The sequence below is a fragment of the Condylura cristata genome, unplaced genomic scaffold (assembly GCF_000260355.1).
Source record: "Condylura cristata isolate star-nosed mole 26May11 unplaced genomic scaffold, ConCri1.0 scaffold00023, whole genome shotgun sequence".
Taxonomy (NCBI): Eukaryota; Metazoa; Chordata; class Mammalia; order Eulipotyphla; family Talpidae; genus Condylura; species Condylura cristata.
In genome coordinates, this window is record NW_004567124.1 from 25,453,198 (window position 1) to 25,471,993 (window position 18,796).

At 53.0% G+C, this 18,796-nt stretch overlaps 1 protein-coding gene across 1 annotated transcript; it reads right to left on the reverse strand.

Annotated features, from left to right (window-relative positions):
- Positions 1–1,841: 1,841 nt before the first annotated feature.
- Positions 1,842–17,003, reverse strand: TYRO3 (TYRO3 protein tyrosine kinase). The gene is made up of 19 exons (XM_004687893.2): positions 16,931–17,003; positions 16,649–16,832; positions 16,323–16,423; positions 15,379–15,549; positions 13,981–14,067; positions 13,094–13,209; positions 11,598–11,775; positions 10,779–10,924; positions 10,160–10,304; positions 9,403–9,532; positions 9,222–9,322; positions 8,834–8,929; positions 8,446–8,526; positions 7,917–8,009; positions 7,411–7,532; positions 6,928–7,037; positions 6,578–6,737; positions 6,232–6,368; positions 1,842–3,302 (listed from the first exon to the last, which is right to left on the reverse strand). Exons 1-19 carry the CDS (start codon positions 17,001–17,003, stop codon positions 2,912–2,914), a joined length of 2,622 nt encoding a protein of 873 aa, XP_004687950.2. The 3' UTR covers positions 1,842–2,911.
- Positions 17,004–18,796: the final 1,793 nt, after the last annotated feature.

The window sequence follows — 18,796 nt, forward strand, 5'->3', positions numbered from 1 at the left end:
CATATACACAATGGAATATAACTCAGCAACCAAAAAAAAATAACACATGCCTTTTGCAACAACATGGATGGAGCTGGAAAAGATCATGGTTCGTGAAATAAGCCAGAAAGAAATGGAAAAATACCAGATGGTTTCACTCATAGCAGGAGTATAAAGGGCCAGGCGAGAAAATAATAATAATAATAATGAACAGTTATATGCCAGAGACATTTTATGGGGGTGGAGTAGGGAACGGGATCAAAAACGGTGGGGGGAGGGAAGTGCACTGGACTTTGGTGATGGCACATGGGTGATTTGGTGACGGGAAGCCCACGGGGATTACAACTGAGATGGAAAAAGGTACAAAATGATTTAAAAATAAACTACTATATTATTTAAAAAAAGTACTACTGACATGTATTCATTTCCAAAATGAAAAAGTCATGATAAGGTACTGTAAGGAGTGGTGTGAGGACAGAGTTGTCGAGGCTGTGTTCTATGACTCTGGATTTTAAGCCTGAATTTAGTACTCATTAGATGCATAACTCTAGTCAGGTTAATTACTCTGATTTTGTTTTAATAAGGATAGTTATTATCCCACCTATTGGAATGGTCTCTGTCGTAAATGAGATCATATATATAAAGTCCCAAGCATAGTGCCTGGCATAGAAAAGGAATCTGCTCATGGTAGACAATTGAGAATAAAGATTTTCTCAATCAATAATTCTAAACGCTACCTCACAATCGTTACCTCCAATTATGCTAACCACAGCAGGAAACATTCTGGAAACCACTGCCCTGGAAGTTAATTCAGGTCTCCTGATCCACGTGGGAAACAGAATCAAGAGTGCCAGGGACAAGTTTTTCAGGATATTTGCTTTCTGACACACCTACCCCATCCCATTGCCTACACCAGCAATGCAAAGCCTGTGTCCCTCCCAGTCTTCCCACGCCCCTCAGCAGAGAAGCCTGTTTCTCACGCCTCCTGTTGCATGTTCCCACGAGCTTGCTCTAAAAGCTTTTTAAACTAAAAATTTCAGGTGGAAAATACTTGGAAGCAAACTTCATGTTCTTATTTCTAATCTCCGGTGGCTCACCATTCTCTTTGCTCATTTCTTCCCAGTTTCCCCAGGCTTCCAGCAAAAGTATTAAAGTGAAAACAAAGTCTCCACACCCAATGATAGAAGAAAAGACTGAAAGAGGGACAGGAGACAGTTCTCTTTGTCCTCTATCTTTAGTTCCAAGATAAATAACTTTTTCAAAATATTTGCATTTTCTAAAGGTCATTAGTAATTACCTCTAGGTTGTAGGGTTAGAGGAACCTGGCATTTAAAAAAAAAAAAAAAACAATTTTCTGAGCCTCCCTGATGGTGTAAGGGGTTAGGTCTTAGCACTATAAAGCTATCAGCAGCATGATTCCTGGCCACTATAACCCACATGGCGCAGCAGACCTCTCCTATCTACCCTCTGCTCTGCAATGGATTTCACAGGTCCACCTGTTCTGCTTCCCCACTCTGTCTCTGGTGTCTCCTCTCACCCCCCACCCCTCTGGCCTACACCCCAGTTCCTGTGCACATAAATAAAAAAATTTTTTCAAGCAATAATCTTCCTAATTATCCATAATGGTTAATCTGTTATCCTCAATATAAGATTCTTTGAGATCTTTTCTAATTTCTGTACTCAATGCAGCAACCTTGGAAAGCACAAAGGGAAAATAAGTCGCCATAATCCTGTCATGTAAAGATAACACTTGTTAATATTTTGGCAAGTCTTCCCAAACTTATCTCCATGCAAAGATTGTTGTGACCTGAGGGTGGGGGGTGGGGGTGAAGCATAAACATTTAAGAGACAAAGGCTTGGGTCTTTAGTCTTCAATTTTATTTCTGTTTTTAAACAGCATCTAACAATTTGGAAATGTCCCTAACAGCAAGGGCCAGCCCCATGCACTCCCAGAGCCTCCCCTAGCGAGGGCTGGGGTCCGGGCTCCAGCATCTCCCCTCACGCAACCCACCAGCCCTGTTACCCATCAGACACTTGAGACGCAAGAGGGGCTCGTTAGAGGGAGCCGGGACGAGGGACGCCGCATGGAAGGACTGGGCTCAGACACAGCTGCCTTCGTTAGTCTCAGGATATTCTGGGAGTTGGTAGCATGCTCAGACAGTCTGTGGGAGACACGACGAGGGCTCCTGGACTCCTAGGGCCACTCTCCTTCCCGGGTAAGTCCTCGAGCCCAGTACTTTACCTTTACCTTCAGATGATAGGCAAGTGGGAGCCCGTGGTCACCCAGCATGCCTTGCTGTGACCTGGTCAACTGCACTTTACTCCTGAGCTAGGCAGGGTGGGTAGTCAGGAAGGTAATGATGATTTGGACCTGAGAATGTCCCACTGCCTCCTACCACAGGGTTTGGGACCCGACTGTACCAGCCCCTTACCAACTCTCACCTAAGGGGAATAGCACAAAGGAATCTCTTTGTGAGGAGGGGCAAACTTGGGCAATTCAGGCCCAAGCGTGGGCACTTCTGCATCACCGAGCCAGAGATGCCTCAATGCATGCACTAAAGCAGCAGAGGCAGCTCGGCGGGGAAAGTAGGGACCCACAGGGCTGAATTTATCCCCCCAACTCCTCTCCACACCCATGGTAACCATGGAAACATAACCACCCCCTCCTGCCAGCTGCCTGGCTTTCGACAACCAAGGCTGGCCCATTTCCACCCAACCAAGGCCTGAACCGATGCCAGGCTGGCCACGGAGTGGCTACAGGAAGAACTGGGATTGGGCGATTTGGTCAGTCCCGGCTTCCAGCACAGCTTGGGAGGACTACCACAGGAGCCTCCGCGTCTTGCTGCCCGGGCTGGGGTCAGATGGAGCTGAGTCAGCCAGCGTGGAGGCTGGCAGAGCCAGCCGCATGGCCCCACCATCCTCTGCCTGCGAGCTAACAGCTACTGTGGGGCAGCAGCCCTTGCTGCAGCAGCAGCAGCCTCTGTGCCTCACTGAGGGGGCTTTCTGGCTGCTGCTCCCCCGGCCCAGGCTGTTCAGCCAGCCCTCCTGGGCTGAGGATGTAGCGACAGTCACTGGGGGTGCCCCCCCTGGCTCCCAGGCTACTGCCATCCCCAGCCCCGCCGCTGGCCTGTTCCCCGCTAGGCAGCTCCAGGCTGCCTCCTTCCGCAGGTTCCTCAGCTCTCTCCAGATTGATGTACAAGGGGTCCCGGCTGGTGGACAGCACAGAAAGGTGGCCCAGGATGTTCTCCAGCTCCATTCGCAGGCAGGTGAAGCTAGGGCGCTGCTTGGGGTCAGCGTGCCAGCACTGGTACATGAGCTCATACCTGGGGCAGAGAGGAGGACGAAGGTAGCGAGGCGCCACTGCAAAGGGCACAGTTGGCCCTTCCCTCAAGAGCAGAGGCTCCCTCAGGCAGCACCAGGATCTTAAAAAATGTTACTGGGTACACTCACGTGTAGGGTTTGGTTGTAGCAGGCACTCTTCAGTATTTTACATGTATCGCTGAATTCCCACCACAACCCTCTGGCATACATGACCCCTATCTTAGCGCCACGCAAACTGAAGTAAGCGAGGTTGAGAACCTTACGGTAGGCCAAACAGGCAGAAAGTGACAGAGCCGTGACCTGAAGCTAGGTGGGTGGGCTCCGGAGCCCCTCTGCTGCTCTGCTGCTGTTCTGAGGGCAGGTACAAGGAGCGCTTTTGCCTTGCAGAACAGTGGAGAGTGAGGGCTGTTTCTCGGGGGTGGGGTTCAGCACCCCTCTTCCTTCCCACTCAGGCAGTTTTCATCCCCATTGTTCATGGACACCTTAGAGAATCTAAGAAAAGCTTCTATCCTGCCCTGCTGGCAGGAACACTTTTTATAATTTGAGGAGCCTTACTGACTCCCTGAGATCTTATCCCTGTTCCCAAGAAATGCCCCAGGCTTTAGAAAGGAAAAACAGAACTAAAGGAGGGGTGGAGACCAGATCTAGTCAGCCTGACTTTTCTGCATGAATTTATCATGTAAATGCCTGACTTTCTCCCACAATCAAAATCCCAAACACCACCTCCCCCAACCCTGCGCGCGCACACACACACACATACACACAGCTATCTGTACAGGAGGTCCCAAAGATGGTTAAGAATCACCCCAGACATGCAGTAGGCGTGGGAATGGTCTCCAGCCATGGGTACGTGGCCAGCCTGGGATACAGTCAGGCTGTGCTAGGAGCCAACTGGCACCTGTCCACTGGGATGCCTGGTGGGATGCCAGCACCCGGCCACTGGCTACTGACAATGCTAGCTCTGGCCTGGAAAGAGGCTAAGCTCGGGCTTGGTGGCCATGGCCCAAGAGAGCCTGCACTTCCAGGCAGGATGCAGCCACAGGTAGCCTGAGCGCCCTGCTCTTGCCACGCCCTGAGCTGGTTTGTGTGCTCAGATTTCCCTCTCAAGTATAGGTGAGTCATGCTAGGTCCAGTCTTGGGATACTTCAAACCTACTGCTTTAGAGAAACAGTATGCGGCCATCCAGACTGTGCTTTCCTCTGAAGGTCCAACCCACAGTAAGAAATAGGGAATACGTTCTATCCCTGGGTCACTGGACCCCCACCCCTGGAACTAGCAAAAGTCCTCTGGCGGCTAAGAGCAACTCTGGCCTGAGTTTCTGGAATGAGGGGATAACACTAGAACAAACAAATCACAAGTCGGCATCACAGTTAAGAGCACACAGTCTAGGGACCTCTCTGGTGGTGCAAGGGGTTAAAGAGAACACTCTGGGGCTAGCTGCAGCTGCTGAAGCACGAGTTGAGAGTTCGATCCCCAGCCAGGTCTCTGGTGAGTCCTCTCAACCCCTGCACCTCTGGCCTGTACCCCAGTTCTTGTATGCATAAATAAATCTTTTTTTTTTTTTTAAAGAGCACAGAATGTAAGATCACAGGGATCTAAGTTCAAATTCAAAGTCATTTCTCTTACTAGTTGTGTGAGCTTGGTTATGTTACTTAACCTCTTTAATCCTCTCTCTTCATCTACAAAATGGGATGAACATTTAATAGTCTTTTCCTTGTAGCTAGAGGATTACCTGAAAGAATGCCTGTCACATGTCTAGTTAATGTTACTGGTACTGTCTTCCAGTTACAAAAGGCTCGTGAATCTGCCTGTGCAGTGAATGTATATCCACCCTCCCCACTGCCAAGGGCTTCAGGATCCCAGAAAGAAGGCAGTTCCCTTCTCCCCAGGATCTCCTCTTGTTGCTTGTTGTCTTAAGTCCTCCATTCTCTCAAGAAGAAGCCAAGGCAAAAAAGGCAGCCAACCTCCCGCCCCCAGCCCCCTCCTTGTCAAGACTGGAATGCGATGGAGTAGCACTTTTTTCTTGCAAGCAGCCCTCTGTGGTAGAGCTCAGTTTAAGATGTTTTCTTTCTCAGAAGAGCCAGCAACTGAGAAGAATGTGGGGGCAGGGAGGAAGGTGACATGGTAACCTGGAAACCTGAATAGTTGGTTAAACCTATAACTTCTGCCTTGGGGGTTTCTAGTTCTCTCCCTGGAAAGTGAAGACAATAGACAGAGGAAAAGTCTGGAACAAGAAATGTGGGATGAAAAGAGAGAGAAAGAAAACAGGGAGTGGGGGAGCCTCCCTGTTGGAGCAAGGGGTTAAGAATCAGCACTATCAGGCTATTGCCAGCCACTGCAGTAAGAGCCCCCAGCCAGGGAGGTGACCCACATGGCAAGGCACACCTCTCCTGGCCTGTCCATTGCTCCCCTCAGCAGTGGATTTCAGTAGATCTGTCTGTCCTGCTCCCCACTCTGTCTCTGGTGAATCCTTTCACCCTCTAGCCTCTACCTCAGTTTTTGTATGCATAAATAAATAAAAATAAATTCCTTAAAAAAAAAAAGGCCCTCCCTGGTGGCGCAGCGGGTTAAAGCACAGCACAAAGAAGCTTAAGCCACTTCTGCATGAGTTCGACACCCGCCTGCCCCCGGAGGAGACCACATGGCTGGCAGACCTCTCCTGACCCGCCCGCTGCTCCCCTCAGCAGTGTACTTCGTCGATCTGCCTGTTCTGCACCCCACTCTGTCTCTGGTGAATCCTCTCACCCTCCGCATCTCTGGCCTGTACCCCAGTTCTGTATGAATAAATAAATAAATCTTAAAAAAAATAAAAATAAAAATAAAAAGTTCCACTCAAGGTTCTGAGCACGCACAGGCCAGTAATGGTAGTGGCATCATCTGCTAAAACCCCAAATTCCTGTTTCCTCCCCAGCCCTCTTCTCAGGTACTCACACGTCCTCCATACACTCCGGAGGCTGTTTGAGGCGGTTCCCGCCGATGAGGTAGTTGTAAATCTCAGCGTTCTCAATGCCAGCATATGGTGTTTGCCCACGAGTCATGATTTCCCACATGGTCACCCCGAAGGCCCACTGGACAGAATTGAGGTTGGAAGGAAAGTGTCACTAAGCTTCCTAAGCCAGGTAGAACCCTAAGGCAAGCACATCTTGGGGATTGGGGCCTTGTAGCTGGGCAGCCAAAGTCCAGAGAGCAGCCCTGGTTAGGCCCTAGAGGATCTTATAGGCCCACCCATGCCCAGCCCTCACCACCACCAAGCCCCACCGAGCCACCCTGGACTCACCACGTCACTGTGCACAGTATACAGGTTGTCAGCCAGGCTCTCCAGGGCCAGCCACTTGACAGGCAATTTCGAGGCACAGCCCTGACGGTAGTAGTCCCCGCTATAGATCTTCCGGGAGAGTCCAAAGTCAGCCACGCACACAGTCATGTCTTCCGCCAGCCTGTGAGGAGAGCTGGAGGTTGGCATCGGCTGCCCCCAGGCAGGTAGCCTCACTAGAGTCTGGGCATCTTTGCTTCCAAGCTGTCCCCATGCACAGCAGGCATGTTCCAGGCAGGAGCTGACCGCCGGCTGAGAGCTCCTCCCAGCACCAGCTGCTGCTCCCACCCCCAGATCCTCCGGCATTCACATACATGCAATTCCGAGCGGCCAGGTCTCGGTGGATAAAGTTCCTTGAACTCAAGTATTCCATGCCACAGGCAATGTCCACCATGAACCGGATGAGGGTCTGAAGTGGCAGGTTCTGGTAGGCAGACAGGAAAAGTTTAGGCTATACCTACCTGGCAAGAAGAATGGGTTCCCCAGCCAGAAAGCCTGAAGACTATCCTCAGACTCGCTGAGAGGGGCTTGCCAAGGCTAAGCAGCTTTGGCAAAGTCAGAGTGTGCCAAGAGTCCACAATCACCCAATCCGGGTTTCCACAGGTCTCTTCTCCCTGAAAGGGCCTTTGCCCAGCCTACAATTCCAAACAGGGCTTTGTGGGGGAGGAAGAGACCTACTAGCAGAGACTTAAACCCGGAGTCCACCTTTTCCCAACCAGCGGAATCAGCACCACCCACCAGTCCGCCTCTTTGCCCCCTTCTAATTCCTAGCCACCACCCCTTTGCCAGGCACTCACAAAAGGGTTCTCCCCAATTCGGGAGGCCAGCAGGAAGGCATGTAGGTCTCCGTGCTTCATGAAGGGAAGGATGACCATGGGGATGGGGAGACGGCCTTTGGCCCTGCTCCGGAGGCTTACCCCTGGGGACGAGGGAGAGTTGAGCCAGTCACGAAAAGGTCAAGGGACGGCCTAAGTGTCCTCGTGGGCCCCGTCTGCTGCACCCTACCTCCAGCTGGAGCGCTGCTACCTCTTTCCCCACAAGTTCCACTCTGGCCTGCAGACAATCCGGGGTGCTCTGGCTGCCCTCACATTCTGGGGCACCTTCTCTGTGCCCTCCTCCTCCTCCTTCTCTGTGAACCGTCTTCATGACCAGACCTTTGGTTGACCACCCCTAGCCCCTTGCTTTCTGAGGTCTGCCTACTTATCAGGCAAATCCAAACCTATCTCCCACAGGAGGCCCTGGCACCTTGGAGGAGCAGTTTTTAGCTTTATTTTATATCTGCCTCTCCCCAGAAGGGGCTCACCAACAAGCTTGGCCACGTGTGGGTGGTCAAACTCCTTCATGCAAGCCGCTTCCCGGAGGAACTCTTCAATGTCACTTGAAGCAATAATGTCCGCTGGGGAGAGAGAAGTGGGAGGAATGAGGGAGAGATGTGCCTCAATTCTGACTGACCCAAGACTCCTGGGCCTGGTCTTTCAGATGTCTGGGATTCCCCAAAGGCCCAAGGAGCTGGCTGGCCATGAGCAGGAGAAACGCCATGGACGGCGCTACCCCACGATTTCTCTGCTCGTGAATGCCTTCCCTTCGGTTTGGGCAGCCCAGCAGCTCAACCAAACACAGCCTTAAACACTCCAGGAGAGAGCCCAGACAGGCACTACAGACGTCAGAGAGCAAAAACTGGTATGTGTGTGGGTTTCTGCTTGTGAATTAGTCACATGGAACAGCTAGCATCCCAGTGAGTGCTGAAAACTCAGGGGCCAAGCAGAGTCGTTTCAGGATCAGCCGTCCCTTTCACCCTCAAGCAATGTCCACAGCTACTATTTTCCACTCACCCTTCAGCATCTTTACAGCCACTTTCACAAAGGAGCCATCGTCTTGCTTCAACTGAGCCTCCCGCACTGAACCAAACTCTCCTAGGAACCAATCCAATGATGGTGAGTCCCCATGGCCTCCTGTGCCTTCATCTCTTCCCTCCCAGAGGACCCTCCATAGGGACACAAAATCATTAGATTCCGGGGCCAGAGGAAGAGGCTCCCTTGTCTGTAGCAAAGCTATGCTGGGAATAACTCCTCACCCTCCTCCTCCCCAGCCACATCCCCCCAAACATGCCAAATCTGGAGTCTACAAGCATATCCTGTTATCCTGCTGATAGGGCTGATCCACACCCACACAGGATGGCAGCAACCAAAGACACCCCACTCCCTGCACAGCCCCAAAAACCTTTGCCCAGCATCCGGCCCAGAGTGAACTGCTGCTCTGGGATGAGGACATCCTCCAGTTTGTCCTTCAGTTCATCGCTGATGCCCAAGCTGTCCACTGTGAGGAGGGAGCAGTAAGAAAGGGAAGGCGTCACTTTGATTCCTGATCTAAAGCCCAGCCTGCCTCCTACACCCCAGACCTCACCCTCAGAGAAGAGACGAGCTTAGTTTAGCTCTCCCACAGCTAGGACAGCCGCCTCCATGACGGCAGGTCTCGGGCATTTTGTTCGCTGTTTTGTGCTTGGTACTCAAGATTCAGACATAGGGGTCAAATTAACGAGTTAATAAAAGGGCTGTTGCTAGGGACACATGCGAGCCCATTTTCCCTTTTGTGACTCCCCACTACTCACATGTAGCCTCAATGCGCTCAGGCCTTTCTCGATTAAAGGACCGGGCTGCCCGGAAATGAACAGCTGGCTCTCCCCGGGCCATGACACTGTCAAAGGCTTGCCTAAGGGAAGGCAAATTTGGGATCACCTCCAAGGTCTTCTGTTACCATCTACCCATCCTTCCATGTCTCTGCCCTCTTACCCGAACCGTGTCTCCTTTCGCCTCTTTCGAAGCAGGATGAGGGCCAGAGCAGCAGCCGTCACCAAGGCTGTCAGCACACCCAGGACCACGGGCACCCAGGAGGTCCGGCTGTGGGGCGGGCCCTGCTGGCCTGTGGGAGGCAGGGCCGTGGCATGAGCCAAGCTGACACCAACAAGACCCGGTACACTACCTGACCATGGTCACTTGGCCTGGTCAAGAGGTCCCCCTAAGTCAATAAGGGCCCCAAATAGAAAGAGGCTTAAAGGGAAGACTCAAGAGCTCTTACCCTGCCAGTGACAGGCCCTGGCTGTTTGGTCCTACAGTGTGACCATGGATTTCTTTTTTTAAAGATTGATTTATTTATGCACACAGAACTGGGGTACAGGCCAGAGGTGCAGGGGCAGTGAGAGGATTCACCAGAGACAGAGTGGGGAGCAGAACAGGCAGAATGACGAAGTACAGTGCTGAGGGGAGCAGCAGGCCGGTCAGGAGAGGTCTGCTGTGCCATGTGGGTCAGATGTTGACAGCTTCACAGTGCTGCACTTTTAATTCGCTGCACCACCAGGGAAGGCCCATGACCTGGGATTTCTGTGCTAGTTTGGGGGCAGGAAGAGAATGAGATGTAGCCTAAATATCAACTCTGGTCTTGGCTACTTGACTCTGAATTTTTGGATCTCTCAGCGGACCAGTCTCCTCTGAAATGTCTGTGTTGTTCTTAAAAGTCCAGAGCCCTGTTCCCTCCTCTTACAGGCCTCACCTGCGTGGTCATGAGAAGTGACCACTAGTGGCTGACTCCAGGGTCCACAGCCCATTGCATTGGAGATGCACACACGGACGGTGAGGTCCTTCTGCGGATCCCAGCCAGTCAAGTTGGCTCTGGTCCCCTCCACTGTCAACTCACCCTGCACCAGGAAAATCCCCCAGCCCATGATGATTCTGAGAGACAGGTCTCCAGCTGGGGACCATTTGAAGACAAAGGAGATCTAGTTAGGAGCATGGGAGGGTAGAGGCAGGGTGGGCTCAGGGAGTGCAGGAACACAACCTGCAGGGAGTGAGCACATTCCTTCTTGGCAGGGAGGCTGGTCCTAAACGCAGGGGTGGGGCTGTGGGAGGAACTGGGCAGGGGAGAAGGAGGCCTTATCTGGGCCCTCCCCCAGTTTGTGCAGGAATGCGCTTCCTGCTTTGCACACAAAGTCGCAATCCTCTTAGGAGACATAATCAAGTGAGGAACACAGCCTGCTGAGGAGGGCAAGGGGTGTGCAGCCCACCAAAGCCCCCTGCCCCACCAAGCACAGCCATTCTGGCTCTCTACAGGCTGTGGAACCCTAAGGGCTGGTCTGGACCACCTGCAGAGGAGAGGCTCAGTCACCCCTTACCTGGGTTCCATTGTCTTGAACCCAGGACAGTTTATAGGGTCCCAGGGGGACTTCCAGAGGGCCCTCCGGGATCACTTCTTCCCACTCCAGGATGAGGCCTGAGTCTGTGTGGATGGCATGGAGGTTCTGGGGAGCACTGGTTGGTGCTGTACCCAAAGAGAGAAGGTTACTAGAGCGCTACCCTTCCTTCCATCACCATCCCAAGCAGGCAGATCTTTGGAACTGACTCCCAAGGACCAAGCAGCTGAGCAGAGTTTTTCTCCCAGCTCTGAGTGTCTCACCCAGGCTCCTGGGGAGGCGGAGTAATCAACAAAACTCCTAGCCAGCAGCTCAGCAGAGTATTGCTCTTCATTGCCTTGGTTACTGCCTCAGTCATATTCCCTCGCCTAGCCCATCTCAGCCCCTACAGCTTCTTTGCAATCCCTGCTGGAGAACACCAAGCAAGTTCCCACCCTGTGGTCTTTGCATTTACTGTGCCTCCTTCCAAATGTGATTTTCCCCTACATATGTATATGGCTCCTTCCTTATTCGGCTCTTTCCTTGACACCCCTCAGGCACTCCTCCTTACCACAGTCATCTTATCTTTTCCACTTTGCTTGTCTGACCCAACCACTAGAATTATCGATAGAACTGCTGAGACACGGATTGATCTAGTTCATAGGTATGTAGCAAGCGCTCATTTCATTTGCTGAGTACAGCATAAGCCTCCCTTTCAGGAATCCTTCTCCCACACAACTCCATTCGGAAGGAGAGCCAGCAAAGTGCTTACCCCACACCTGCCCTGCCCTCCCCAGACACCCTGCTCTGTGAGTCCTTTACCTAGACCCCTTGTCCGGAAGGGCACCCAGTCGGCATATGGAGAAGGCCCCAGGGCGTTGGCACAGCGCACCCTGAGGCTGTAGTTGGTGGCAGGAGCTAGGTCACGGAGCAGGCAGCTAAAGGGTGGCACGGGAACCACAACCGCCAGGACCTCCCAGTCTCCAGGGGCCTGTGTCACCTTTAAGAAAGCAGAAAACAAATGACGTAGAAGAGAAAGGAGGCAGACAGAACAGGTGTAAGGGCTTGAATTAGTGCCTCCTCCAAATCTGTCAGCAAACACTTGCAACCCATCCCTTCCCCCATCAGTAACACCCCAAGTTCCATACCTCCATGCCTTTGCAAACGTTGCTGCCCTTGCTTGGAATGACCTGTCCTTCCTGACAAAGTGCAACTCATTCTTTAAGACACAGCTCAAATACCATTTTCTAAAAACCTTTCAACCTCCAAAAAACTCATATTCTTTAGTGCTGGGTGCCTACCTTGGCTACTTCTCAGAAGCAGTTTACTGCTTACTGTCACTGCATACCACAGAGTTTCTCAAGAGCCAAGTAACTGGGAGCCTAAGAGTACCGTGGGCCAGGGCTTTCCACATTGGGGGTGCAGGGGAAGAATGCAAATAGAGATCAATGTACCAAACAGCTACATATTGAAGCAGCATTAGCAAGCTAGCAAGCTCCTAAATATTCTTCATCATAAAATGTTTACAAAACCTCAGATTTGCATTTACAGTTCTCCAGTCCTTGGGTTCTGGAGCCAAGGAAAAATGTGCTGGCACAAGAGCTAGCCTCCAGCCAGGTGTGCCCACCATGGGGGACATCACACACACACAGGTGGGGACAATGTCACCTGCACCCTCCCCCCCCAAATGACTGCCCTTTGGGCTGAGAGGCAGTGCCTGTGGGAGGACAAAGTAGGGAACAGGCCCACACAAGCAGCAGCCTTGGGGTGTGCTAATGATCTGGATGGGCTTGACTCCTTGGCCATATAGATTCCCTGCCCAGAGTAAGGAGTGCGGCCAAAGCGGGGTCCTTGAAATGGAAGAGCCCAGAACAGGAGCCTCTCCTGTCCAGGGGAGCTGCCACAACAGCTTCCACTGTGCTAAACACCTTCTGAATAAGCATGAAAATGAGCAAGCCTGCATTGCCTCTTGCTTTCAGTATCACCTTACCCACCTTTCCTAGTGGCTAATGCTCAGAACCCCTGGTCTCCTCGTTCTCTTTGGCATGAGTCAGAGGGTGCGGCACATAAGTGCCGGTATCAGATAAATCAAAGGCTTGGGTTTTTTCCAGTTATCCCAAATCTGCCCTAGTGATGTTTTCCAATAAGGGTTTGGGCCCATGTGCAGCGCCACTTGGCTGTCCAGAAACGCACAATGGCCCGGACTGTTGTGGTAACAGCACCTAAAGGAGCTGAAAAGTAAGCCCCAGAGGCAAATGATACCCCCATCTCCAAAATGCACACGGCCAGGGGAGCCCCCATCCTGCCTCTCAGCCTACCTGGACTGTACAGGACTGGAGCAGGGCCAGGCCATCAGCACCTGGCATCCAGGCCACACTAGCATTGCTGCTGGAGAGCTTCGTCACTGTGATGTTGAAGGGGGCCGCAGGCAGTGCTGTGGATGGGACTTAGAGTCAGTGCCCTGGTGCAGTGCCAGGAAGGATGGGAGAGAAGGGCACAGAAGGCCTGGGAACCAGCCTGGAGTCCCTCCCTGGGGCTGGGGCCCTCCTAGCCTTAAGATGGCCACTCAACACTCCCAGACTGCTCCCATACACAGACTAAGCAACCAGTGGACACAACAGGGTAGTACCTACAGTGCCCAAGCCATGGAGCACGGTGGCCTCTTCCTGAACCAGGCCCATAACTGGCCAAGGAATGGGATTAGACAGTGAGGGTGTGCGGGTACAGTACCCCAAACTCAGGAGACACAAATGTGAGGCAGCCCTCCCATAGCCACAATTCATTCCTACACACTGTCCCGCTCCTTCCTTCCCTCCCTCCAGGCACACCCGGCCTCAGGGTCCCCTCAGCCACCGGCTGCGCTTTCCCCTCCCCCGCACTCTGCAGGGGCTGGTAGCAGCAAGGTTGGGCAAGAGCCTTGACCGGCTCCTGCTGGCTCCCGCTCGCTCCCTCCCTCCCTGAACTCGGCTTCGTGATGGGAAATCTGCTGTGACGTCAGGTTTCTATTCTCATCTCAGCCGTGGCAGGGTCTCAGGTGCTCCCACTAGGAATGGAGCTAAGCCAATTAACCCCTTATTCTTCAGATCCCAGCAGGGAGGAGGGAAGCAGAACAACAAAAGGTGGTAACTTCATTCATTGCTGGTCTGCTCACTCGCACAGCCCCAGCCTCACCTACCTCCACTCCTCCCCCCACCAGCCCTCCTACCTTGAAGACGAACAGTGGCTGGTCTCGAAGAAGCCAGACCTTTTCCATTGTGAGCTTCGCAAGAGAACACAGTGCTCTGGGTCACCCCTGGAGCCAGAAAATTTCAGTCAGACCCCCCAATTAGCAGCTCCCATTCAATTTGGGATTGGGGAAGGGAGATGCTAAAGGTCTGTATCTAAACACCCTAGAAACCCCTTCAGCCAAAGGAAGGTGCTCTCCAGTGGGGGATGGTGGATGATTTTGGCATCCGACAGACCAAGATATAAATCCCACAGCTGGGGGCTCTGTTTACTCATCTCCCAAGTGGGAGAACCAAATGATGTAACTAAAGTGCAGGATGCAGAGTAAGCACTTGAGAAATGTTATACCACCCCTCCCACCGCAGGCCCACCCCTTGCAGAGAGCACAAAACTGCCTCCCTTTTCTGGTCACTTCTTTATTGCACATTCCAGAGAGCTTGTTTGCTCTGTGCCATGTCATTGCTGTATTTGCAGACTCTGTGCTTGGTAATAGTTTCCAGCACTTATGTATGTGTCTTGTCACCCCAAATACACTAATTCCTTGGGGGCTGAACCGATGGCTTTCTATTCCTCTTTTGTATTCCCACGGTCCCCCGTGGTGCCTAGCACAGTGTGGTGTGGAGTAGGAGTTCAGTGAGTGCTTATTATCAGGCTGGCTGCCTGAAGGTCCCAACCACGCACATCTGGAGGGGACTGAACCCAACCTCCTTTCTAATCTGCTCCAACCCAGTGCCTGGGAAACAGGACTGCCCTTTCTTCCAACATGTCCTGAAGCCCCCCTTTTCTCCAGATTCAGACTGCTGGAGGATCAGGCAGATCACAGCCCGTCCCTTTCACCTTCCAGTGCATGACACTAAGCTCAGACTCATCTTTTTTAGTCAATGCAAGCATTGACCAGAAACAGTAAACAGGCATCACGCATGTGAAGTCTGTGCCCAGGGACCTGGGGTCCAGGTGGGTATGCAGGGATGGCTCCTTGAGGTCTGTGGGAAGACATCAACAGATACAGTTTGGGGAAACGTCTGGAGAACTACAGAGAGGGCCATTAGGAAAGGAGGCTCCTGTGTCTTTGTGCTGGAATCTCCCTCCTCTCTTTCCTACCCCCACCTCCCTCCCCTCTGCAGTCTGAGACTCTTGTCTTCTAGGAGTCTGCCAGACACTCCTCATAGCTCTGTGTGGGCTGGTTCCTGGCGCCTTCTTTTGGAAGGGATGGGGGGAATGTGTACCCCTGGTCCCAAGCAGTTCATTTTCCATGGTCAGCTGTGCTCAGCCTGGACTACTGTGAAAGGGAAGAGGCTCCAGCACCATCCTCCACACAGCAGGGTGACCACTGGCCAGGTGGGACCAACAGCTCAAAGCCCCTCCTGAGGCTGCTCACCTGTTACATTTAAAACAGAAGGAGAGGGAGTGGGCTCCCCGATCTTCGTGCCTCCTCTCCACCAGATAATGGTAACAGGTTCAGGGGGACCCACAGCCTCACAAGTCAGTTGGAAAGAGACATTGGGTGGCACTGCCAGATCTTTAGGCTCCACAGTGAAAAATGGCACGCCTAGAGAGAAAAGGGAGGAGTAAGTCTTATCACTCCTCCTTAGCGCCACACTGCCCAAATCACAAGTTTGCTACCACCGGAAGTCCTCTAAAGAGAAGGTTCCATGGGATGTTACGCTTGGTCTATCATAAAATCATCCAGCTTGATGAGGGAGCTTCTTCTGTCTTTGGCCCTGCTTAGGAGTATCCTTTATGCTATCCCTTAAGGCAAGGTATTCTCCCTACCCGGACTAGTTCACACAGCACTCTCAGAGCCAGGGAGGAGACAGACAGAGGGTGGGGAGTTAGGGGACTGGGAGGAAGGGAGGAGGGAGAATTGGAGGAGGAGTGGGCGGGAGCTTTAGCAGAGTTCTGCTGGCAGACCCAGCTCCTGTTCAGGGCCCTTTGTTACTTTCTTAGTCACTTTGTTTTCCGGGGCTAAACAGCTCTGGGCTCAACGCAGCTGTGGGAGCCTTTCTCCCCTCCCCCACATTCCCTCCTGGCCTGGCCAATTGGCAGAATAAGGTCCAGCCCCAGATGGGTACTGAAGGCTGTTGCTTAGCCAAATGAAACAGGCTGCACTCTATAGGTTGTAGGTCTGAGTTATTCCTTGGCATTCAAATACCCAGAATCCAGTGGGCATGGCCTTCTGACCATCTAGGGCAAGGCCCTAGATGCAACCAGGTCCCAGTCTGTGCGGCAGCCCAGTTTCCACTGTTTTCTGCACAGATGTGATCACTAACAGAGACAGCACATACTCCAGACCAACATGCTCACCTGATGCTGGTTCCTCACCTTCTACAGTGAGCCACACAGGCTGGGAGGTCTCGGTTTCTCCCCCATCCTCCACCTGGCACCAGTACCGGCCTGCATCAGAGCGCTCCACTGACTTCAGGCTGTGGAAACAGGACACCAGGCTTGCCTCCCAGGGTTCCAGGGGGCAGCTCTGCTGGGAACACTCAGTGGCTTCAGCCTGCCATCACTTTTGGAAGTTTCCACTGGTTTCCAAATTACAAAATAAACTACAGACTTGGGTGCATCCGTACTGCCCTTAGCTGGCAATCCCCAAGAGCTCAGCTTGCCCCAAGACTGGCATCTGCACCTTCCCCAGCGTCCTGCACCTGAGGAAGGCAATCCAGTGCTGCTCACTGACTGAGATGTACATCTGATCCACACCCTGAACCACAGCCCCATCCTTCATCCACTGAATCTCCGGCTCCTTCATCCCCTCCACGCTGCAGTTGAGATTCACCGGTTGCCCCTGAGATACTGTCAGCTTCACTGGGGCTCCCATGAGCTTCAGGCCTGAGAAGTGCAAAAGGGAAAGTGTCAGTCTGTCGGTTGGCTTGAAAAAGACCCTGTCTCTGCATATATCCCCCACCTTCTTCCAGAACCTCGCTTACATGTCAGAGGGTTGGTGTTCAGCCAACGATCAAGGCCAAAGAGGAGAGGTGGGACAGTTGAGGGAGGTGGCATGGTGCCGTTTAATTTATTTATTTGTGCATACAGAACTGGGGTACAGGTCAGAGGTGCAGGGGCAGTGGGTGAGAGGATTCTCCTGAGACAGAGTGGGGAGCAGAACAGGCAGATCGATGAAATACACTGCTGAGGGGCACGGCAGGTGAGACTCCTAGGAGAGGTCTGCTGCGCCATGTGGGTCACCCCCAGGCCAGGATCAAACTCCCACTGAATCTGCTGCAGCTAGCTTGCAGTGCTGCACTTTAACCCGCTGCCCCACCAAGGAGGGCCGAGTCCCCCTAGTTCTAAGAAGGTGAACCTCCCTGCTAGGAAGCATTAAGCTCATATCCAACCTCCTAAAGGAAGGCAAACCAGGCTAAACCAGTGGGACAGCCAGTCCACCTGGGGCAGGTACCGCCAGGGGAACCACTACTGCATCCAGCCAATGCAATAAGCTGCCAGCTCTCTGCCCAAGGTGACAGCCCAGACTCCACACTGCTGCTGGCATCCCCCCACCCCTGCATCCCACCCTGGCAAGTGAAAGGAGGCTGAAGAAGGAAAGAAGGAAGTGCTCCCCAGAAGTAGAGAACATATGGCTGCAAAACCACGTCAGATCAAACACATGGCAGCCTTCCTGGCAGCCTCCTGCTCTATTAATACCTGAATGTGTGCAGGGGCGGGTGCTAGGAAGGTAGGAGGTAGAAGGGAGGGAAGGGGCCCGGAGCAGGAAGTCCAGGACTCCTGGGCTACTGGCATACCAACAGGGACTACCTTCTGGGAGCCTACTCTCCACACACACACACACACACACACACAGACATATCTTCTAGTCTCCTGACCATTTGAAGCAGAGAAGGGAAAGTGAACCATCTACATTAGCTGGAATCCAGTTCTGCGTCTTCTTGGCCTTTGCAGTGTGACAGAGGCAAGCTCCTGGACGCTGTGATTTTGCAAAACCTACATCTCAGTTTGTAAATACTTGTCATTCTTTCCCTTCCCTTCCTGGAGAGGCTGGTATGGCAGGGAGTGACTCTCAAGAGCAGGTGCCGGCTGGGTGACTACTGCTTTGGCCTGTGCCTCTTCCCTACAAGGCTCACCCACTCAGGCTCACTTCCTTTCCGTGAAAGGAAGAATCACCTCCTACCCCATCCACATCCAGCAGTCCCAGGGGTATGTAGTGTAAACTTGGGTATCCCCAGTCTCGCCACTGCCAACTACTTCAATGGTTATGTGGGAACACAAAGACAACTGAAGACCAGCAATCTTGCCCCAGTGCACCCCCCTCCGATATTCCCGGTTTCAGGAAGCTCTGAGTGGCCAAAGGAACCAGAATATGCCTGGATGTTTTTTGTGACGGGCTCTCACAGCCCCTGTACCTAATACCTAAGTCGTAGAGGGAGGGAGAGCTCTCGAGTGCTAGTTCCAGCCCCTGAGGTTTCAGAGTGGGACCTTGGTGTGTGGAGAGGGCAGAATGCAGTCCACAGGGCTGGGAAGGAAGAGCAACCAACTAGGAACATCCAGGCGGGAAAACCCAGCCCCAAACACCTCCCCCACCGCTGACCGTTCAGCCCAGAGCCCCACTCCCTTCCTTCCACCCAGCTACAGAGCCCAGGACGCGAGAAAGTTGGGGGTGGAGGCCCGGACCCGAGATCCCGCCGCCAACACCTCGCTGCGCCCCCTCCCCCAGTCCCGAGCTTCGGCCTCCCGGTGCGGGTCCCCCCACCCACATCTCCGGCCCGCCCAGGCCCGGAGCTCCCTCGGTGGCCGTCCCTGGGCTCCGGTCCCGGCCGCGCCCCTCCGCAGCCCCCCGC